Here is a 23,749-nt window from a genome sequence, read left to right on the forward strand (position 1 = left end):
AAAGTGGGTAAAGTATACTTCCTCCGTCCCACAAAAATATGTAATTTTGGTTGAACTCGGGTTTTAATTAGGGATGACAATTTTTGATCCGATACTATAATCTGACACGAATACGCACGAAGTTAACCCTACACGAACACGCACATTTAGGATTTGGTGCTTATAGGGTCGACCCAATAAGAACCCGAAAATTTTAGGTTGGGTTGGGTCGGATTTGGGTCGGGTTGGGTTATTCGTTATGAAAAAAAAATACTCCCTCCGTCCGCGAATAGGAGTCCCGTTTTTCCATTTTAGTCCCTCCGCGAATAAGAGTCCGGTTCACTTTTACCATAAATAGTATTAGTGTCCCACCTTCCACTAACTCATTCCACTCACATTTCTTTTAAAACTAATATATACAAGTGAGACATCTATTCCACTAACTTTTTTCCATCCATTTTTCTTAATATTTTTTAAAACTCGTGTCGCCCATGAATGGGACTCATAATAACGGACGGAGGGAGTAATTATTTTGATTATTTCTATTAATTATAATAATATATTAAATTTTAATTTTATTAGTAAAAATATGATTAATACTATTATTAATTATTTTTTATGATAAAAAAATATTACTGCATACTTAAATTTTATTAAAAAATAATTATTTTAATTATTTTAACTTTGTTAGTTAGATTTAATTTTAATATACTTTAATTTTATTATTTAGATTTAAAAATTATTTTAATTAATTATTTTAATTTTGTAATATCTTATTTTATCGTATAATATCAAATTTTAATTATATAATATCATATGTCAGTCGTTATCGTATAGCGTTTATATTGTGTAGTAACTTACTATCATTAAAAGATGAACGATATTTTTTGGATGACACGAAATCCGCGCGAATCCGACACGAATCTGTTTGGGTTGAACCCGATAAGAACACGATGATTTGGGTTGGGTTGGGACCCGATAAGATTGGGTCGATATTGGGTTGACGCGATAGCGACTCAATCCGCACGATTTGCCAACCTTAGTTTTAATATATGGAGTAATTAGTAAAGTAAGTGAAATGTGAAAAGAAAAAGTAATTAAAGTATAAAGTATTGTTAGTGGAGAAAGGTCACACTCTCATTAGAGGGTAAAAGGTTTCAAAAATTAAAAAATGCATATTCTTGTGGGATGAACTAAAAAGGAAAGAGTGTATATTCTTATGAGGTGAAGGGAGTTTTATCACAAAAAATAGTAAAAATAAGATTATTTTTCGAAGATAGAGAGTACTAGTTTTCGATTTAAATAAAATTCCAACCGCCATAGATGAAGCGAGTGGGCTTCACAAATAGCCTGATGGGGCGCCGCTGCCTCCTCTCTTCACGTGACTCTCTCCGGAGGGGGCGCATGCAACGCCCCCCCCCCCCCCCCCCCATCTTGTCCCACGGGACGGGACGCCAGGTCCTTGCAGATGCTTTAAGGGGTCATTTGATTTCCTAACTTGTCTTGTCAGGCAAAGCAAACCAAGTAGTTTATTCTATATTTCTTGTCAGCATCGTCAACATTATGGTCATGGAAAGTTATATAGTAGTTATATTTTAGCTTCAGTAGACTCAAGAGTGACATAAAATATTTATAACTCATACACCTTTATCTTCATGAATTTTTGACATGTTGTAATGGACATGACTGCTGCTTTTTTTTTTTATTGTTAATCAGCATTCCTTTTCAAGTAATAACAAATCTGCATCACTGATTCCGACATACAAGAGAATATGCTACATTAATCCCTTATAGTAAGTTTTGTCATGATCCTTCACCAAGTCTACAGAATCATCACTCTGGTATCTTTCCAAGTTGCGGCGTGTATTATGTATATAAGGAATGGTAATTGGTAAGACGATCGAATCAAGCTGTGAGTGTAGAATATCAGACAAGATTTGGAAATGGAGATTGAGATGAGTGCAGGTTTATGGGTGGCAGTGGTGATGCCGTTAGCAGCCTTGTTGTGGTGGTGGAATGACTATTGGTACGTGCTTCCCTTCCTCCTCCTCCGCCACCCTCACCTCCCTCCCGGCTACATGGGGATCCCCTTTCTCGGTGAGATGCTCCCGTTTCTTTACTACTTCAAGCTTCTCCGCTGCCCTGACGACTTCATCAATGCTAAACGGACCAAGTACGTTCGTTCGTTCTTTCTATATATCAACTCGTTTCAAGTATTTTCTAAATAGTGGATATAGTCAATAAACAAAATGTTATGTAATAGTGCAAATGTCATTCCAGCGATATTTTGTAAGTCACTGGCCGAGACTAAATTTGCAGTTCACTCTTTTTTTCGTGTTTGCAATGAGCAGATACGGTGATGGAGTGGGAATGTATAGGACGCACCTCTTCGGTTCACCAATGATCATAGCATGCACCCCTTCCGCCAACAAGTTCGTGCTGCAGTCGGATTCGAGATTTGTACTCAAGTCGATCTCGGATGAACTAGTTGGACCGACATCGCTCGTAGCTGTGGAAGGAGACTCCCACACCAGGGTGAGGGGCATTGTTGTGAGGGCTATCAATCAACCTAATGCGCTGCGTAAGATCACTCTCATGGTGCAGCCTCGCATCACGGCTTCCCTCAAATCGTGGTCACAAAGAGGTCGAATCACAGCCTATAAGGAAGCCAAGAAGGTACTCATGAGTTTCTTGTAAGCAAATTTATCTGCTTCTGATCACATCCTCTCAATCTCTGTTTCACATGTTGCAGATTGTATTTGCAAACACCGCCAAGTATTTTGCAAGTTTCGAGACAGACCGTGTGTTGGACACCCTCGACGATCTATTCATGGGTCTTATTGGTGGACTTAGAGCTTATCCTCTCAATTTTCCAGGAACTGCTTTCCACCATGCACTCAAGGTTACTTACTACTTACTTGCACGTATAAAAACCCAAGTCGTCTAAGAAAACAACACTATCTAATGATGAAAATGTGACAGTGTCGTAGGAAAGCAGAAGCAATATTTCGACAAGAGTTGGAAACAAGGAAGAAGTCTGAAGGCTCGGTCCCTAAAAATGATCTGATGGAGTCACTGATGCATATGAACGTCGAAGATAAGCAACTAAGTGACACCGAGGTTATTGATAATATTGTGAGCCTTGTTGTAGCAGGATATGTATCAACTTCGCTCGCTATCATGTGGGCTATATATTATCTGGCCAAGTATCCTCAAGTTCTACAAAAGCTTCGGGTATTGTTTGTTTGTGCATTTTTATCGATCTAATGATAACTCGCAACTTGTTTCGTTTGATTGAGATATTGTGTTTGATGCAGGAAGAGCACGTGCCAATAAGCAAGAAACTGAAGGGAGATTTCATTACATATGAAGAGATTGCATCATGCAAGTATACGGCTAAGGTATTAGTATGTTTGAAAGACATGAAAGCTAAATAGCTATAGAGTGATTGTTTCTCCTTACTCAACTTAGGTGGTGGAAGAAGTGATTCGAATGGCCAACATTGCAGCGTTTATCTTCCGGACTGCTAAGAAAGATGTCGACTACAGAGGTAGAAACATCGTTCATATATAAGAACCGTTTCGAGCTATGCATGTAAATATGTTGTTGGAAACAGGATATAGGATCCCGAAAGGATGGACAGTGGTGTGCTGGCTGCGATACCTTCACACTAATCCAGAACACTTTGAGGATCCGATGTGCTTTAACCCGGATAGATGGAATGTAAGAAAAATAGATGTTAGTAAGAGATACACGTGTATTGGTGAGGTGAAATACGAGATTGTTTTGTACAGGAGGCACCAAAGACGGGATCATACGTAGTGTTCGGAGGGGGGACAAGAATCTGCCCAGGCAACATGATTGCTCGGTTGCAACTCACCATTATTATTCATCATCTGGCTGTTGGGTACAGGTATACAATTACTTAGTATTTTTCAAACATGACCAAACTAAGTTAGTTATGAATTATGAAGAGTTTTGAGTTGGAATATTTTGCAGATGGAAACTGGTTAATCCTAATGCTGGATTGTCATATCTCCCACATCCCAAACCAGCAGATGAAGTTGAGATCGAAATCTCTCAGTTTTAACCATAAAAAATCTCTGGAATGCTCCATTTCCCATCATCTCCCTTTATCTTGTATAATGACAATAATATGAGATGTGTTTTATAACAAGGAAGAATCACTCAATTCATAAGACATTTCTCTTTCAACTGATAGATTAATAACTCGAGTCAACTATGGTCTAAAACACTGCATAAACCGCGATTAGTAGCAGAAAACGAAGCTAAAGACAGATGAATGTACAATGATTGTTGTGCGGCAAAATGGTGCATTCACGCTCGAGTGAAATGCATTAATTTACAGTCCTAAAATCCACGAGTCGAAGGAGATAGTATATTTACACAACCACAGTAAAAATAACAACTTCAACATTTATCAGAATGCGACTCATAGAACTCACTGAGGCATGGCGACATCACTTCCTGCTCCAACATCTGTAGCACTTGCTGCATTGTGGGGCGCTCCTCCGGGTCTGCATCCGTGCATCTCGCTGCTATCTCCACCAGCACCTCCACCGTCTCCACTGCTGCGTCCCTGCACCTCCTGTCCACTATGTCCTCCACTCGATTCTGTGTGTTGATCCATCCCACCACATTCAGCCCCCTCTGCACGAACGTTGGATCCGTTGGTCTTTTGCCCGTCACCAGCTCCAGCAGCAGCACGCCAAAGCTGTACACGTCTGACTTCTCTGTTGCCTTACCGCTCTGCAAGTACTCTGCACCATGTTCGTATTAGAATATGCACCATCTTCCCCTTTTAAGGCCGGCCTAAATAAGGGGAGAGAGTACTCCAACTTTATGGACACAAACCAACCTGGAGCCAAGTAGCCGAATGTGCCTGCAACCACAGTCGTCACATGAGCCTCCTCGTCCACCAGCAGCTTAGCAAGGCCAAAGTCTGAGACATGGGGCTCAAGGTTTTCATCTAGGAGAATGTTGCTCGATTTTATATCACGATGGACTATCTTCGGAGAGCAGTCATGGTGCAGATATGCCACTCCTCTAGCAGAGCCAATAGCTATCTTTAGACGAGCATTCCAGTTCAGCTGACGCTCTTCATGGATATTGTCTGATCACATTCAGTGGGAAATGTTACTAACCATATCAAAACATCGGTTTTTCACTGAATTCAAACAGAGAAAACTATACCGTGCAAGAAATAGTCCAAGCTGCCCATGGCCAAGTAGTCATATATAAGGAGCCTTGCTGTAGAGAGGCGACAGTAACCTCTCAGGTTTACTAGATTTCTGTGCTTCACACTACCTAAGATCTCGAGCTCTCTCTCAAATACTTGATCAGAACCTTGTCTTGTCCGGTCAATCTTCTTGACAGCGAAAGTTCCACAGTCGTTCATAACCATTCTATAAACAGTTCCAAAGCCTCCAGCTCCAACAACATCTTCCTCTTCAAGAGACTCAATCTTCTCAACAAGCTCACACGAAGGATATGGAAGATCGCCGTGGAAAGTTATGAGCTTGGCTCCTGTCACAAAAAGTAGTTTAGAAAAAATTAGACAAAAATATTTAAGGAATCTGCAAAGATATTGAAGAGGCATTTCATTTGTTCATACTTGCTTCTTGATGCACTTGTTTTTTCACTTCTGTGTATTTTTTTGCGACTCTCTCTTTCTTCGTCAGCAGCCAAACCAAAAGAAAACCAAGGAAAATAATCCCAAAGCCTAACATGGATACTGCACCAATCACAATACCTTTGATGTAATGGGAGGATTGCTTGTGCACTGTAGAGCCAATGAGTTCAAGTTAATACTTGCAATGAAAGCCATAAACCACAGTTGTATTCTAAGTGGTTAACTTAAGAAATCTGAACTATACTCAAAGAATACAGTACCTGTTGCTTCATTACTTTCAGCATGAGGCAATACAGCAGGAAAACCAAGTGAAGTTCGACAAGGCTTGTTTACTTGTTGGCCACACAGATCTAGATTACCAATAAACCTAAGCATAAGCATGAACTTTAGAACAGTATCTAAATATTGATATATTGAAGAGAAAGAGCAGATAGTTTATGTCTTAACTCTTAATCATTCATGTAAACAGCACCAGCTTTCAGTTCACATTTAAATGAGATACAATAGCATAAATATACACCCACACAAACTAACATAGAAAATGGATTAGAGGATCTTGTTGTGAAAAAAATCATTTTCATTTTGTTGGCTTGGACATTCAAGTACATGATGAATTGACGAGAAAGAAGATCTTACGATTTGCTTCCAAACTTGCTTAGCACTCCAACATCTGGTACTTCGCCAGACAAGAAGTTTGATGACAAATTTCTGTAAACATTGCATAGACAACTTCTCCCATCAGTAAACTAAATACAATTGGAAACAGCTTCCATCAAGCAATAGAGTGCAATGTACGAAAGAATATTATATAACTTACAGATATGATAGACGTGTTAAACGACCTAGAGAAGAAGGAATAGCACCTTTCAATGTATTGCTTGATAAATCCCTACACATCAAAATTACATACATTCATCAATAAAGCAAGATGTTAAAGTAAACAGACGTTAAATCTGAAGAAAATATGTATTAATCTTACAATATTGTCAACATAGAAACGTTTCCAATAGTCGAAGGTATTCCACCTTGAAAATAATTAGCTCGAAGATACCTGCACAAACTCATCAGGTATCTCATAAATGAGGATAAATGAGGATCACTTTTATCCATAAATAACTTCAATTTATTCCACGAAAGAATTATGTAAATCTCCAAAAAAAGGGGTTCCACATTTCCACTTACAGGGCTCTGAGTTCAGAACACTGTGCAATCTCATTAGGAATGAAACCGTGAAGACTATTCTGATGAAGTGCCCTAATTTCAGAACAAAACTAAAACTTTAGAATATTAAACTTGAAAACTGAATACAAAACCAACAGGATTACAAGAAAACTCACAGTCTTTGCAATTTGTCGAGTTTACAAATGCTATGGGGTATAAATCCTCCAAGCTGCATATATGGTAGGTTTCTAAAGGCATAAATAAATTCGATTTAGATACGCTGAAAATTAGATGAAAGAACAAAAAAAAGGGTTACACATACATAGATATCACTCTTTGGTCTTGTGGGCTGCAAGTAATACCAGTCCATTTACATGGAAACTCATCAATAGCATTCCAGTTACTTAGAAAGTTCTTACTGTCATTCAAACTGGTTTTCACTTCCAACAGTATAAGACCTAGAGAGGGAAATAGAGAGCAAGAGAGAGACCATTAACAAGAAAATAACGAAATGAGCATAAAGACTAGATTTTTACGATGATTAATTTTGCTAAGAAGATGCAATACAAACACCATACCATCTGGAGAGAGAGCAAGAGAGGAATCCTGCAAAAGGGCTGTTGCCAAAGCAGCTAGGAACACCAAAATTGAAGCACCCATTTTCGTTTCAGGACTCCAAATGTGAAAATCTTTGACACGAATATAAAGCTTCTAAAAAAAGATTTGATTTTTTTGAATTATAAATGTACCACTACTTTCTTGGAAGAATTTGAATGAAAGGAGGAAAGAGGAAAGTATTTTATGATAAAAAAGGTTGAAACTTGGTTGCGACGAGTGGGTACAGGTATGATTAAAAATGTGCTTACTTCAAAATTTCATAATTATTACAGAGTACTATTATTATTACATCAAGAACTTATATTTGCTGCTTGTCAAACTCAACCAGAATTATACACACTCCCTAAATAAAAAATATAACACACTCACTCACTGTTAAAACGGTATGGGAATCTGTGCAGTGAAGCATAGCCGTTTGGTAAGCAAATTTAAATTATTGGGTAGTTAGAATACTCTCAAACAGAGCGCGTGAATGCATACAGCAACCAGGAAGGTCTATTGACGACCGGGATTGTCCACGTGGACAGAGCAGTGGCGAGTGACAAGATGGCGCGTGAGGATTTGATGATCTTGAAGAAAAGAAAAGTCCAACATTGCACTGCCCGAGTCTGAATTCTTGCTGCCATTTTAATGCAAAATGGTTCGAGAATTTGCTGGCATTTCGACGCGCGCAAATTAAATTTTTAAAAAGTGAAATTTTATATTTTTATTTTTAGTCCATTTTATTTTGGGATTTTAAGTAAAGAAAATAAGTCATGGTTGGTAACGTTAGTTGGAAAAAGTAATTTAAACAGAATACCTCTCATTTGCCTAACCTTGCTTAAATAATTTTATGTACGGAGTACATAAAATTATTAGCACTAAGTCCTTGTCATGTGGTTAAAGTGCAGTAGTTTTATTTAATAAAGGTTATGCCTTATGATAAATCAAATTCTAGTTAATATAGTTATTATTAAAAATAACTAATTATTCGTTACACGTTATTTGGGGCATTTTTTTTAGCACGGAAGTTAGGAAAACTATGTTTAGTTGATTAATCGGAGATAAAACAAAGTGAAGATAGAATAATGTAGAAGAGACAAGAGAAAAAAATGAAAAGAGAATAAAGTAAGTGTGATTAGATATTTTGTTTTTAGCTATAATGAAAAATGACTTACTAAATTTGAGACAACTAAAAGTGAAATACAACTCAAGTAGTTTGGGACACGTAATTAGTTTGATACCGAGTATTTTTCTCACATTGTCGCATTGATTTGGATTTGAGAAAACTAAAGTTTGATCTTGATAACCAAAATACTTTAGTCTAATTTTATATTCTATATTTTGCATATTAAAATTAATGTCTTTTGTGATTGATATACTTCTCCAAATTTGCAAAAAGTTTAGTGCATTTTGTTTCCGCATCATATACAATTTCTTCCAAATATAAATAATTGGTATGGTTAAAAAGATAATCCATTTGTCCCATAAAAATAAAAATACTCTCAATTTGTGTATGTCCAAAATAGCTCATTTTCAATTATAAAAAGTTATTCCCAACTCATTACTTATATACATAAATTAATTTACTCATATGCAGCAATTTATTTACAACTCACTATCCACTAATATTTTTTTAACCACCCTCTTTCTCTTTTTTTTTAATTTACCAGTTTTGTATTCATTGAAGTGTCGTTCCAAATATCTTTACTTTTATAAAATGGATGGAGTATTAACGTAAACAAAATGTAAAGAGCTCTCTATATATGAGCTATACAGATCTATGGATTCAACTTGTACTTGCTAAATTCATCTTCTTCATCATGCTAGTGCATATAACACACTACTAATTCATCTTATTCCTATATGATATAACCACAACTTAGTTTCTATCCTCAAATCCGAGTGATATCAATTTCAACATCATCTGCCGGATTTGGATGAGGAAGATACGTCATCCCCGCGTTAGGATTCACCAGTTTCCACCTAAAAATTTCCACATCAAAATCTAGATGTACAGACACTCTCAACTGAATTAGTAGCTGTTAAATAACTGAATCAAAAAATGTTAATTACCTGTATCCTAACACCAGATGATGAAGTAGAACAGCAACTTGTAACCGAGCAAACATATTTCCAGCACACATTCTCGGTCCCCCTCCGAACACCATGTATGATCCCGCCTTTGGCGCCTCCTGAACAAAACAAATTATGTTTCACTCCAACAATACACGAAACACCGAGCCTTTCGTCTCTCCCTCTCCTTCTCTATATATAGCTTAATCTACTTCCCTTACATTCCATCTATCCGGGTTGAAACACATGGGATCCTCAAAATGCTCTGGATTCGTTTGAAAGTAACGAAGCCAACACGCAACCTTCCAACCTTTCGGAATCCTATATCCTGTTCCCATCAACAATCTTGTTACATTACCTTAAAACAAATGTGTTGGAAAAACAAATTTTCAATTCTCATATAGAATTCTCAATGTTTTGCACCTTTGTAGTCGACATCTTTCTTAGCAGTTCGGACGATAAATGCTGATATATTGGCCATTCTAATGATTTCTTCCACCACCTATAAATGTATAGATGAAAAGAACTGATGTTAGAGATCTTCATTGTCTGATCTTCATAGTGATGCATATATACCTTAGTTGTATATTTGCAGGAAGCAATCTCTTCATATGTGACCAAGTCTCCTAGTTTCTTGCAAAGCAGCATGTGCTCCTCCTGCAAATCTAACTCATCATAAACCACATCTCAATCAAACGAATAATGCATTATATCACCGTATACCATACCCGCAGCTTCACCACAACTTCAGGATACTTGGCCAGATAGTACACAGCCCACATGATAGCTACAGAAGTAGACGAATATCCCGCTATAATAAGCGTGACAATGTTATCAAGAACCTCATCCTCACTCAACCGGTTACCTTCTTCGTCCTTCATTTGCATCAGTGCTTCCATAAGATCATTCTTGGCCACTGAAGCTTCAAACTTGCTCCTCTTCTCCAACTCTTCCCTGAAGATCGCCTTGGCTCTCCTACGACACTTTCAAAACCACGCACATTCACATTATTAACGCACTGTTTGATGCGATATTTACACGAGTGAGCATACCTGGAGAGCATAGTGAAGGGCAGTCCCGGGGAAATTGATAGGAATAGCTCTGATTCCACTGATAACACCCGTAACTAAATCATCAATCGTTTCCAAAATATCTTCTGACTCGATGCTTGCGAAATACATGCCAATGCTTGCCAGTGTCACCTTCTTGGCCTCTTTGAAGGCAGTGATTCGACCTCTGTTCGACCATGAACTGAGGGAAGCCAAGACGCGAGGTTGCACCATGAGAGTGATCTTACGGAGGGCATCGGGTTGGTTGACAGCCCTTACCACGAGGGCTCTAACTCGGTTGTGTGCAGGGCCCTCCACGGCCACCAGAGACGTTGCTCCCACTAGCTCCACGTTGTTCCACGACATGCTAAAGCTAGACTCGTCTTGCAGCACCATCTTGGTTGCGGATGGGGTGCAAGTTATTATGGTTGGTGATCCAAAGAGGTATGTTCTATACAGTCCTAATCCATCACCATACCTAGTAATTTAACAGCAATATGTAATTTAGTTTGGAATTTTTTCTGATCTATCAAAAAGGGGAAGGAATTTATGATGAAATTCAAGACTTGCTCAAACTAAAACATTCAACAGAACTAACAACCAAACTCAAGATCTATTCATGATCACTTTAACAAAAAAATACTACATCCATCCACATAATTTTAATGCAAACTGGAAAAGTTAGAGATATTAAAAGAAAAAATAATAGAAGTATTGTTATTAAAATATGAGACTCGTCTCTTCACCCAAAAGTTACAATAAAGTATAAATACATAGAGACTAATTTTAGTGGACGATCCAAAGTGAAAAAAAATATGACTAGTTTTAGCATTAATGATGGAAAAAGAAGGGTGGAAACGTACTTGCGGCGTTTAGCATTAATGAAGTCATCGGGGCGACAAAGCAGCTTGAAGTACCACAAAAACGCTGGCATCTCCCCGATAAACGGTATTCCCATGTAGCCGGGAGGGAGCTTCACGCTGCCGGGGTGGAGGCGAAACGGCAAAGCATACCAATAATCATTCCACCACCAAAACAACGCTGCCAACGACACCGCCACGGCCACCCAAAAACCTGCCAAATCCATTTCCATATCTACTCTGAAGTTGCAGCTTAATATATGATCGTAAATACTAGTACTACTCTTTCGGACTGATAATTTGGTGCCGTCGAGGCAGAACTAGGTCCACTTATATACAAGTTGGGGAAATTCTTGTGAATAGACATTTTGTCGAACATGGTAGCCTCATTTTGATGGAGATAACTTAATTCTTGAAGATAAGTATACCGGAGAGACAAATTGCCGCCTCTTGGAAAAACAGTTCCCATCCTTTTCAAATACTCCACAAAATTCCTCCCTCTTTTTTTGTCTCTTTTGCAACTTCCTAATGTTGTTAGAAAATGCACGCCATGCATTTGAAAATGTTGTATATATCGACATTATTCCACAAAGTATCCATCAATAAGTTACTCGATGTGTCTCATAAAAATATCTCTCCAACTCATAAAAATAAACATATTTTGGACGGTTTTAATATACTACTGATAAAGTATTTTTAATAAAGAACGAGTGAATCACATTCAAAATGTTATCTATGCAATATATGAAAAAAGAGAGTTTTAGGGGTGTTTAGGAAAATAAGAGGAATTTTAGGGGTATTTAGGGAAATGACTATTTAAAATAGGTATTAAATAAATTCAAAATATATAAAACGTGTGATTAGTGTTACTTGGTTATTTAATTTCCATAGTTAGTGGATTAGTGGTATAGTTAGTGGTAATGTTGCACAACAAATTCTATTTATTTAGTCATTGATAGTTACGGACAATATTTAATTTGATTATTTTGGGGATATTTTTGGGTGTTAGTAGAGTGATGAAAACCTAGGGATTTAGGATTTCGTTATTGGATTTGATGGTGGGAGTTTGGTATTATTATGCTATTCCTTGGAGTTTTGTTTGAGGAATTGCTCTGTTTTTCGAGCGGGGTGGTTTTGATTGGATTATGTTGCTTATGCGTTGTTCTTCTTGAACATTGAGGCTTTGAGAAGCTCGGGGTATCGACAATGAATTGCTTAGTGAAATTCAGAATTTTGGATTGTGTGCGTGGATGTGCTGGTAATTTCGTACTTTGTAGCAAACGGGGTGGCCCTCTTTGCTACGGCCATGCATGAACACAGCCTTTTCAAATTCTTCTTCGTGTTGTTTATGGTGTTCTCTTTGCAGGTCTTTATGGTGGAAGTGATTTATGTTTTGAAGTGTCGAGCTTAATTATGTGAATTTTTTCCCTTTCTTCATGTACTATTGTGAAGTGTCGAATGTATAATTTTTTCATGTAGTGCTCTATATTTGTGTGCAATTTTTAATTTATAAACTTATTTGATCATATGAATTTAGAACTTTTTTTAGTTTCTCATTCGGTACATGTGTTCTTTTTTTTTCTTTGTTTGATTTTATATTTTTTAATAATATTTTTTATTTTATATATTTATAATTTCAGATTTCATATAATGATATTTTTATGAATTTATAAAATCATTTCACAATATAAAATAAGTTTAAATAAAAGAGAATGGGTCGTGCATCGCACGTGGGTGATACTAATCAACAATAAAATTAGACTATTTTTATGGAATGGATATAAAATATTTTTATTTTTATGGGAGGGAGGGTATATCACAGTTACTACTAATTAGTTCATCTGAAGTTAGTGTTTTGAAATTTCTTTAACTAAAAGTACTACTCCATAATCCAATTAGGATGTACCGGGTTATTTTTGGGAGAGGTTCCCCGGCCGTGTCAAAAAGCAAAGCAGGTGATGTTGTGGTTAAAACGACACACGCATACAAATGAAACACAGCAGAGAAATGATTGGACCGAAGATTAATAAACACATTATACTTCTAATTCTTTATTCATTCTCTTCTACCCATATCTTTATTTAATTAAAAATGGGGTCGACCAGGTTAACTTTTTTTCATTTAGTAGCTATTAAAATACTAATATTATGGAACACACAAACACAAACACAAATTTGCAATTTTGCGCATCAACACTAGCACACAATTAATAATATCAATTAATTGATCTAACCATATCTTAATTCATTTGTTGTAGGATCTAGCTATCTACCAGTTATACATGTAATAAATTAATTAGTTGTATATCTTATAAAATAATAATGAGCTTTGAATATCTAAAGAATAAAAAGTTTAAATGTAATTCTTCCTCATCCTTTAAAAATATAAAATACTTTGCTTGTAAGTTTGTTTTTTAACATTTTTAAATTTAGTACTTCCTCCGTCCTTAAAAAGTGTAAACTATTTTCTTTGTAGTCCGTCCATAAAAAATATGAACTTTCTAACTCTAACAACTCATTTCAATATAATAAAGTGGGTCTATTTTGTAGTTCGTCCGTAAAAAATATGAACTTTCTAACTCTAAAAACTCATTTCAATATAATAAAGTGGGTCTATATATTAATAGTACTTTAAAAACTTTTTCTTTCTATCTCGTTGTTACTTATCAATTATGTATTTAAATTTGTATCAAATTAAATGTTCATACTTTATAAGAAAGGATGGAATAAATTTTTTTTTTCTAATAAGGTGATCAGACTTTCTAATTTATTATATCATGAAAAAAAATTATAAGTGTTTTAATTGATAAAGTTAATTGAATTTTATAATATACTATTTATTTGAATAAAAGAAATGTTGCAAAATAAAAAAATTGCACGCTGTTTTTTTTTAGCTTGTGAAAAATGAGTATGGCCTAGAAAATTAATTAATAATTACACAAATGTTATTGCAATTAACTTAATGGTATTACTTATATTAATTAGTTAAGTGTGTTAGGGAGTAGTAATATATTTAAATATGTATGTAAAAGTGGCCTTGGTATATAAATTTACTAAAATAGTGTTCCATAATATTAGTATTTTAATAGCTACTAAATGAAAAAAGTTAACCTGGCCGACCCCATTTTTAATTAAATAAATATATGGGTAGAAAAGAATGAATAAAGAATTAGAAGTATCATGTGTTTATTAATCTTCGGTCTAATCATTTCTCTGCTGCGTTTCATTTGTATGCTGCGTCATTTTAACCACCGCATCCCCTGCTGTGTTAAAAAACACTGCATCCCCTGCTGTGTTAAAAAACACTGTAGGGGATCCTCTCCCGTTATTTTTATTATTTTAGTTTCTTAGCCTCAAAACAATTTTTAATTGTTTTCATTATATTTAACACATTTATATCGCTATTCATCTACTTCACCGAAATTTTACACGCATACGCCAACTCGGCACCGTATTTTCCTAAGAGTGAACTACAAAAAACACTTCTACGTATGGACGTTTGAAAGTTTGAGGTACCTATGTTTCAAAAAATGCAACATACCCCTCTACGTATAGATAAAATATCATTTAGAGTCCTTTTTCATTTTTTTAGGTCTTCCATGCCCTTTTGGCCCTCAAACTTTTTTCCAAAATGCCACCCATGGCATTTAAGTCCTTGTATGTATTCATCATTTATTTTAGTATATAAAATTTGATAAAATTGATGAATTAACATACTTACCAATTCTAATTATCATATCATATTATATTACATAATTTACTGTTTTATTTAAAAAATTTTAGTTACAAAAACTTATCTAACTAAAATAAAAACATACATCTATTCTAAAATTTTCCACAAATAATAACACTATTCATAAGTATTTTATTTTATCAATCTAATTAAATTTAAAATATTTATGAATTAAATAAAAATATAAAATAAACGTATTACTAGTAATAAAAGTGAGAAGGACTAAAATACCCTAGGAATGGCATTTAGGTTAGAAGTAAGGGAGAAAAGGGCATAAAAGACTCAAAATAGTGAAAAAGGGTCTGAAATGATATTATACACATGCATAGAGACTTCCAGTGCATTTTTTTTTAACATGGATATCTCTAGCATTCAACTTGTCATACGTAGGGGTCAATTTTGTAGTTCACTCTTGCCCTAAAACCTCGTAATAGGATAGTTGCAAATTTTGGAAAAACCATGACATGTAAATTGTAATTTCAACTTTGAAAGATACTACATAATATACCAAAACTGACCTAATTTCATTACAAGTAATGAAGCAATTAATCCTACTGTGTTTGATTCTTTCTTTTTAAGGTGCAAGTTCATGTAATATGTGTGCTACTGAAATAAAAATTGAAGATAAAACTCAAAGTGGACACATTCATATTTATTTATCTGACTCATTCTTTATTTATTTGAATGATTTTCTTTTAATGCACTTAATATTTGCTAATAATAATAGAACAAATGTTACGGGTGAACTTTTCTATCATCCCTTGCTTTCTAGTGAGAGCTTTTTTTATTTATTTAATGTGAAATTTGGATCGAGATTGCAGATTGAAGATGAGATAGATGAAAAATTTAGAGAAACAGTCAATTAGAAAGAAGATACTAAAAGGATAGAAAAAGGGAAACCTTTATTGACTAGTAGTACCTTGTGACAAAATTATCTACAAATTATAATAAAACTAGTTTTAATCCATGTTGGCTCAATTTATTTTAACACAAATAATACCCGCAAGTGTATGGGGCTAGTGTAGCAATTAGCAAGCAAGAGTATCGTATCCCACAGAGACAAGATTGTATCAACTCAAGTACCACGAACAAATTTCAATTACTATCTAGACAATCCAAGAGAAATGGTTTTGTTCTAACACTACTATAAGCATATAACAATGAAAAGAAATTAAAAGTAACAAGAGGAAATAAACACAAGTGAAAAGGTACCACAAAGAGGAGAGTAGAGTTTTGGATCCAACTACAATGGAATTGTATTGTGATTGATTCAACAACTTCGATTACTCATTTTATGTCTCTAGGATTACTAGGAAAGTTGCTAGTCTAGGTTGAGCCGCCTCGCGAGTGTACTCACCCCGTTGATTAACCCTTAATATTGAAGTCTCCTTCTAATATGTTTAGATTAACTCCATAGAACAAAAGACCCAAGCCCTCACTAAGGTTCCCCTCTCTCGAGTGTAGATTATCAAAGTGATGCTCACTCTTTTATCAAACCTAGATAGGTATCTCTCGACTACAACTATAAAGGTAAATAAACTCAATTGGTAGCTAAGCAATTGAATTGAAAAGGCACAAGAATGAACAAAGGAATCACAAGAGCTAAGCAATCAAAAGAAGTCCTTGAATTAATCACAAACATCCATTGTATGTAACGACCCGCCCATCTAGGGTATAGTAAATGCGGCGATCATTAACTAGGCGGACTTAAATGCATCAAAGATCATAGGCTAGGGTTCCATTTAAAAGGGATTTAACCAAAACATTTAATGAACAATTAAGTAGGAGAGAAATAATGCCTTAGCAATGAAATCCAACAAAAGGCTATCACCAAATATGCTCAAAAATAGCAAAAGTTTCAAAGTAATCTCATCTGTTTTGTATCTAACATATTCCCACGAAATAAAAGAGTTTAATCCAACCAAAAGATCACAAGTTTCATAATATAGCGGAAGCGATCAAGAGAGAAGTGAAGCTATGTATGGAGACACAACAACACTTAAAGTTCCAACAGATCATGATATTATTTCCTACTCAACACCGCCGCCCGCTCGCCACCGCTCAACCTGCACATAGGGAAAACACATGCAGGGCTGAGTACTTATAATCATACTCAGTGGGCTCATTGCCGAAAACAGTTTTATCACAAATATAGTTATCATGCCATTTTCAAGTGTCCGTCGGGGTTTTAACTTTAGAAAGACCCGAGGCACCAAAATATATTCTTTATCAAATATCACGGTCGCGCAACCATTTTTCACATCGACGTTTACCATATCCTCATTCTACATGACAAGGAATGCGGCCGCAATCCAGGTCACTAGACCGGCCAACCCGTACGCCTGACACTCGGTCTAACATTGGTGTACACTAACCCAAGTAGAGTTTGCGGCTCTACGAGGATCCGAATTCGATTAAATCAATAGTGGCATAGCCACGAGGGATAGGCACGATAAAACAAATCAAGGCATGATAACACATATCTCATTCTCATCAATATCAGTTTAGGACAATGTCCTTATTTTAAAAGAAAGCCCACCTCGTCGGCTTAGCTCGAAAGTATTCTCTTCTCCTCGTTTATCACGCTGAGAGCGCGAAGTATCACCTTTAAATTAGGCGTATCATAAATCAGTTTCAATCATTGATTTCAAATCATGCATGTTCCCATGTTTCCCTTTTTCCCATCGATAAATCTTTAACATCATCATTCAAAAATCGAAGTACGATTAGCATATCGTTTTTATTCGACTAACACTCCAAATTCACCATTAAATCGTGTCACGCATGAGTGTTCTACACACACAACACACGCACACGCACACCACACATGTGCACGCACGCCGAGGCGTGCGCACGCACACACACACGACCACACACACACGGCCACATACACACACACACATCCATACATCCCAAATTCATCAATTTAGTTTCCCCTTCACTCAATCTAAATGCATGTGGGCTCAAGAACACCGATTAATCGGTAGAAGAAGAAGAGATCAAAATTAAAGTACCTTTTTCCAAAAGAACAACCGGTAGAAACAAGTTATAGCCTTGATTCTTCAATAAATTCTTGAACTTCAACTTGGATTCTTCTCAATTGATGAAGAAATCTTGAAGAAAGTAGAAGAAACTTTGGAGAGAGTGGGGAGAGATTTTCGAAAATATTGGGGGAGTGGGAGGCGTGATTTATGTTGCTAGGGTTTAGGATCTCCCATGTATTTATAGAGTGCCAAAATAATATCTTTAATTAAATAAATTAAAGATTTGAAAAGATATGGAGAGATTTGATAGTAGTTGGCGTTATTTTGGTTGAGAAGAAAGGGGAATTTCGAAAATTATAGGCTATTTAATTAGCCTATAATTAAATTCAAATATTTCACGGAGTAGAATAATATATCACGGAGCAAGAATAAAATAAAATACTCCCCAATTTAAAAGGAAAAGTGGCGTGTATTTTGACTTCTTCAAAGGGATTCAAAATTAAATCCTAATTTAATTAGGATTATGGCAATATCTTCTTAGATATGGTAAGATATTCTAGCTTATTTATATTTATCCATGGAATAGAATAAATAAGAGATCAAATAAATAAATAATCCCTTCTCCCACAATATATGAGATTTTCGAAAATCTCATGGAAAATCAAAGTGGTGTTTTCAAAAATTCCAAGGTGGAATTAAAGAATAATTGGACTTTGGATTTAATTCGGATAATTATCCCAAACAAATGATTAAATCCAAGAAAATATAATTCCTTCTCCAAATAAAATAGGAGGGATCGAAAATTTCACATGATTAAATAATGCTTCTATTTAATTCTCACTCATCCCTTAGGAAAAATAATCCACCACAATTATATTACTCCGCATCAAAATATTCACACCAAACAATCATTTCTTTACTTCCTCTTCTTTTTCTCAACGCATTGACCTTTCAACGGCCACGTCATATTTTCCACATCTTTGACTATTCAATAGCCACGTCATAATTTCAACAAGTTGACTATTCAACTCAATCTCAATTCTCATACGCAATTAGGTCACAAAGACACCATGCAATTAATTACTCATCAAATAATCCACATATCATAGCATTTAAGGCATTTAATGCAAAATTTTTATAACCCGAAAATTAGGGTTTGAAAAAGTGGGGCGTTACATTGTAGTCTTCACCAAAACTCCACAATAAAATTAGCTACTCATATTCTTCATGAAAACCAAAACAATGGATTCAATCAAATACATAAAAGAAAGCAAAGAGATACTCCTGTGGAACGATTCTATGGATTAGAGACTCCAATCTCTCGATTTGTAGTCTTCAATCTTCAAATCTCTCTTCAAAGTGTTCTTGGGGAAGTGTCGAGTGTGTAGGAGGCGGTGGAATGTTGAATAATGAAACCTAGGCGTACTTCCTTTTAATCCCCCATCAAAAATCGCATTTTTGGCATAAAAATACGCCAAAATAGCGTACCCGGCCGGGTGGAATTATAAAGAGTAAAATTCACCCGGCCGGGTGGTCATTTTGGACCACTTTCTGACTTATTCCGCGCAGAACACCGTACCCGGCCGCGTGGAATTTTCTGGAACGCATAGTGTTCTTATAATGGCCATAACTTCTTCTACCGAACTCCGATTGAGGCGTGCGAGATACCACCGCAAAGCTCTTTCGAAGACGAAGAGATTGATATGCATTAGGGGCTGATTGGACTTCAAAATCTCTAGTTAATATTGTCTCAAACCAAGGCTGCTGCACATCCATATATTTTGTACCTTTTTCTACACATTCTTAACAAAATGGTCAAATACCAAAATAATAGAGAAGTAATCATAATCATATCCGATAATAGACGAAATGTGATCAAAACCTTGCAAGATTACTCTCTAAAACCAAGCAAAATCCAAGTACGTCACACGTGCGATGCACGACGAAATATATTTTCATCATACGATTTTAAATTGTTAATTGATTAACTAATATGAATAAACGATGATGAAGAGACTGTATCAAATGTTGACATTTTAAAACATTAATTTTAGATTGCAAATTAGTTGAATGAATTTAGACTCAATATCATCGTATAAAAATTACAAATAAAAAATTTATATGCTAACTGTGAATTATACAACTAAAACATATTAAACTCAAAATAATTAATTACAAACTATAAAAATTTGGAGCGCTCTGATTCAATATATACATGAATGAGGATCATCTGAAATAACATCATTTGATTAAATTCGAGAAGAAAAAGCGAACCCACCTACATCACCTGTAAAATCAGATTTCAATTATAGTAATTAAAATATTAATTTAACGTAAGATATCATAAATATTCCCTTTTAGATTGTAATTAACTAAACAAAATTAGAAACAATATCATCATTATCATCATGTAAAAAATTGTACTCCCTCCGTCCATGAATAAGAGTCCCGTTATTCCATTTTGGTCCGTCCACGAATAAGAGTCCCGATTCATAATTACCATAAATGGTAAAGAGACCCTACATTCCACTAAGTCATTCCACTCACATAATATTTAAAACTAATGTATACAAGTGGAACCCCTATTCCACTAACTTTCTTCCATCCACTTTTCTTAACATTTCTTAAAACTCGCGCCAAATGAGACTCTTAATCGTGGACGGAGGAAGTATATACTAACTATTGAGTTATATAACTAAAACATACAAAACTCAAAATAATTAATATAGTAACAAACTATACAAATTTGGAGCGCTCTGATTCACAATAGACGAATGAGGATAATATGAAACATAATTTGATTAAATTGTGGGAAGAAAAATGAATACACAATTAATCATACTAATAAAAATATAATTACCTACTAATTCTGACATGCAAATTGGACAGGAGTATGCCAACAATGATGCTACACAAAATTCTTACAACATCATTGGCCTTCATCAACGGCCTGCCCCTTTACCTCATTCTCTGATACAATTAGTTGTCGACAAACACACCAAAACAAAACAAAATACATAATGACATTAAAAATACAACAAATAATAAACTTGAAATCAGGCGAAAAAACTCCCCTCCTTAAGTATTGCACCGAGCCCTTCATGTATAAAATTCGCAGCAAAGTTGTTTGAATCTAACGCCCTAGGAATAAAAGTCCATAATTAATGATTTCATATATTTTCCATACAAACATAAAACGATACATAAAACAACATACCACACAACAACATTATGCACGATCATGAAAAACAAACTCTAAAACTGATGACATGAGTTTTGGCTCCATGAGCGGTAGCTTTATAAATATGACTGCAACAATTTTTGATAAAAGAATATATTGAGGAAACCAGATCATTTAGCAAGGTGTGGAATGCTTCTATAGTGTCAACCTTTCTTCCTAGTAAGAACAAAAATATCAAACTTGAGATTTATAAGAGGTATGTGGTCATATTTATAGGCAAAAAAAGTAGACATGAGACTTTATAAAAACCTTTCACATTTTCCATTTAGGTCAAAATTTAAATTATGATTATCCGTTGCATAGTAATTTGATCACAATAAGAATTCATTAATTGCATTAGTTGCATGAATTCATTTACAAACGGTTGGTCATACACATATATTGGTAGTGATTGAAAAACATTCAGGTTCATTATACATTTATTGACCATCATCAACAAATTTAGGTAATTTAATTGAAAGGGGGCGGTTACATAATTTTTTAGTCAAATTAATAACGTTAGGGTAAACATTATGCAATATTCTTATTTCATAACTAATAAATATTTTTAATTCATTTATATTTGTATATGAAGTGTTGGGAGATTTTATAATTGTGTACAAAACAGTTACTATAAATATCTAGATTTGCCCAAAAGTTTTAAAATATTTAATTTTATACCCAAAACTAATAAATATTCAAATTAAGGCCAAAACTCGCCTTCTATATAGGCTAGGAAAAAGGCTAACACTAACTAATAGAGTACTAACTAATTACATTTTGATTTTTCTATTTTAACACTCCCTTCTTGTAGGCTAGGAAAAAGGCTAACACTAACTATACATTTTGACAGTCATAATAAAGAGCTCAATAGTTCAACTCAATTCCTAATGAGAGTGTTTATAGAATCCAACCATCACTGGCTTAGCCATGCACATAACATACCTGCAACTGCAAAATATGTTTTTCAATCTTCACATTGTTTTGATATCAGAATTATAATTGATGAAAGAAAACCATAATCATAATATGAAATAAAGAGCTTACCAAGAATGAAAACAAGAAATGTAAGATACTCTGCATACATACATACACACAAGAGTAGTATGAGCACCATTTTCCATGATTACCAAAAAATTTAACATAGAAATAATATGACTAATGTTTAATTACCCGAAAATACTAAGATTTTGGATGTTCCACACCCGGGGCAGATGGTGAGTTCGAATCCATACAAGAGGGACTCGTGGATTTCTGAAAGCGAGACGTTGTTCAAGTCCTTAAAGTTATACCAGGACGTCATCGCGATGAGGTCTACTCTACATGTATATGGCACCTCTGAGGCCTTCATGCGGCCGACGCTGATATATCTGTTATAGGACGAATTAGAGCCACAATCATACGTGATATCGATAAAAATGGAAGGAATCGTCAAGGAATATGGGCAGCTTATGAAGTTGATAGGGAAGGATGATTTATAACTAAAGGGATAGCTAGGGAATGTGGAGTTAGAGTCATATGTGGAAAAGGCAGGAAACGAACAGATGTCGTTATTGCTTATGGAAGCGTCTACGAGCCTAATGTTGGAGTAGTCTACGTTGTCGTAGTTGTTGTAGGTGATGGCTTTGACGTAGTATTTGTGGGAGTTAAGGGAGATGGAGGTCACGTTGTTTTCGCATGCTAGTTCGAATCGTGGATCACCGCAGTCATTGGAGGTGCCGTTGAGGCGGAAAGGGGAGGTGATGTTGTGAAGGATGCCGCAGGAGGAAGGAGTGCAATTGGCATCACAAGGTTTGAACAAGTTATGGAGTGAGAGAATGAGGAAGATGAGGTTTTGATGAGTTGTGAACATGGCTGATTGAATTAATTAATTGATGATTAACAAAACTAGCTAGACACAAACTATATCTATGCAGTGTGGTGAAGTGAATTAGAGTGATCAATTTTGAATTTCAGTTTTGAATTATTCGAATAATGTGTAAAAGCAAGTCTTTGACTTGTTCTTTCCAACATTTTTGTGGTAAGTTGTTATATGTATAATGTACGTATTTCAATAAAAAAAATATAAATATAGATGATTGTAAGTTTGTAACTAAGTGTATTTAGGAATGTTATTAGTTGCAATTTGGCTGATTATGTGCTGAAATTCTCGTAATCAAAAAAATTTGGTCTAGAAGTATATTGTGAAATTAATGTAAAATATATTATCAGATTGGAATTCTGAATTAAGTAAATCGTTGGAATTTTGAAGGACTAGTAAGTAAACTTTTAATAAAAAATTTAGTGCAGTATTTTGCAAAATTTGAAAATTAAAGTATATTCAAAAGATATTTGGTTCAATTACTGAACATAATGTTTTTAAATATTTGAGTACTATAATATCATATAAATGCATATATAATCGGGAAGGGGTGTGATCCATTGCTAAGTCATCAATG

General features: G+C 35.1%; 4 protein-coding genes across 5 annotated transcripts; 1 reads left to right on the forward strand and 3 right to left on the reverse strand.

The window, feature by feature from the left end:
- The first annotated feature begins 1,922 nt into the window (after window positions 1-1,922).
- LOC125193842 (ent-kaurenoic acid oxidase 2-like) lies at window positions 1,923-4,178 on the forward strand. Its single transcript, XM_048091760.1, has 9 exons — window positions 1,923-2,152; window positions 2,331-2,655; window positions 2,732-2,881; window positions 2,962-3,213; window positions 3,297-3,380; window positions 3,451-3,529; window positions 3,596-3,702; window positions 3,774-3,892; window positions 3,979-4,178. Exons 1-9 carry the CDS (start codon window positions 1,923-1,925, stop codon window positions 4,067-4,069), a joined length of 1,437 nt encoding a protein of 478 aa, XP_047947717.1. The 3' UTR covers window positions 4,070-4,178.
- Window positions 4,179-4,222: 44 nt separating this feature from the next.
- LOC125210682 (LRR receptor-like serine/threonine-protein kinase FEI 1) lies at window positions 4,223-7,596 on the reverse strand. The gene is made up of 12 exons (XM_048110246.1): window positions 7,372-7,596; window positions 7,116-7,251; window positions 6,970-7,041; window positions 6,815-6,886; window positions 6,612-6,683; window positions 6,450-6,521; window positions 6,269-6,340; window positions 5,893-5,999; window positions 5,615-5,782; window positions 5,194-5,526; window positions 4,859-5,113; window positions 4,223-4,760 (listed from the first exon to the last, which is right to left on the reverse strand). Exons 1-12 carry the CDS (start codon window positions 7,451-7,453, stop codon window positions 4,411-4,413), a joined length of 1,791 nt encoding a protein of 596 aa, XP_047966203.1. The 5' UTR covers window positions 7,454-7,596; the 3' UTR covers window positions 4,223-4,410.
- Window positions 7,597-9,080: 1,484 nt separating this feature from the next.
- Window positions 9,081-11,771, reverse strand: LOC125202578 (ent-kaurenoic acid oxidase 1-like). Of its 2 annotated transcripts, XM_048101012.1 has the most exons (9): window positions 11,379-11,771; window positions 10,519-10,993; window positions 10,332-10,449; window positions 10,195-10,253; window positions 10,043-10,123; window positions 9,890-9,968; window positions 9,688-9,794; window positions 9,467-9,585; window positions 9,081-9,376 (listed from the first exon to the last, which is right to left on the reverse strand). In XM_048101012.1, exons 1-9 carry the CDS (start codon window positions 11,606-11,608, stop codon window positions 9,286-9,288), a joined length of 1,359 nt encoding a protein of 452 aa, XP_047956969.1. In that variant the 5' UTR covers window positions 11,609-11,771; the 3' UTR covers window positions 9,081-9,285. The 2 variants fall into 2 exon arrangements, with proteins under 2 accessions (XP_047956969.1, XP_047956961.1); XM_048101004.1 differs by having other exon boundaries at window positions 10,195-10,449; window positions 11,379-11,769.
- Window positions 11,772-22,476: 10,705 nt separating this feature from the next.
- On the reverse strand, window positions 22,477-23,163 carry LOC125193848. The gene has a single exon (XM_048091771.1). The coding sequence runs from the start codon at window positions 23,161-23,163 to the stop codon at window positions 22,477-22,479; it is 687 nt and encodes a 228-aa protein (XP_047947728.1).
- Between the last annotated feature and the right edge of the window lie 586 nt (window positions 23,164-23,749).

This window comes from Salvia hispanica, chromosome 1, assembly GCF_023119035.1.
Source record: "Salvia hispanica cultivar TCC Black 2014 chromosome 1, UniMelb_Shisp_WGS_1.0, whole genome shotgun sequence".
Lineage (NCBI taxonomy): Eukaryota > Viridiplantae > Streptophyta > Magnoliopsida > Lamiales > Lamiaceae > Salvia > Salvia hispanica.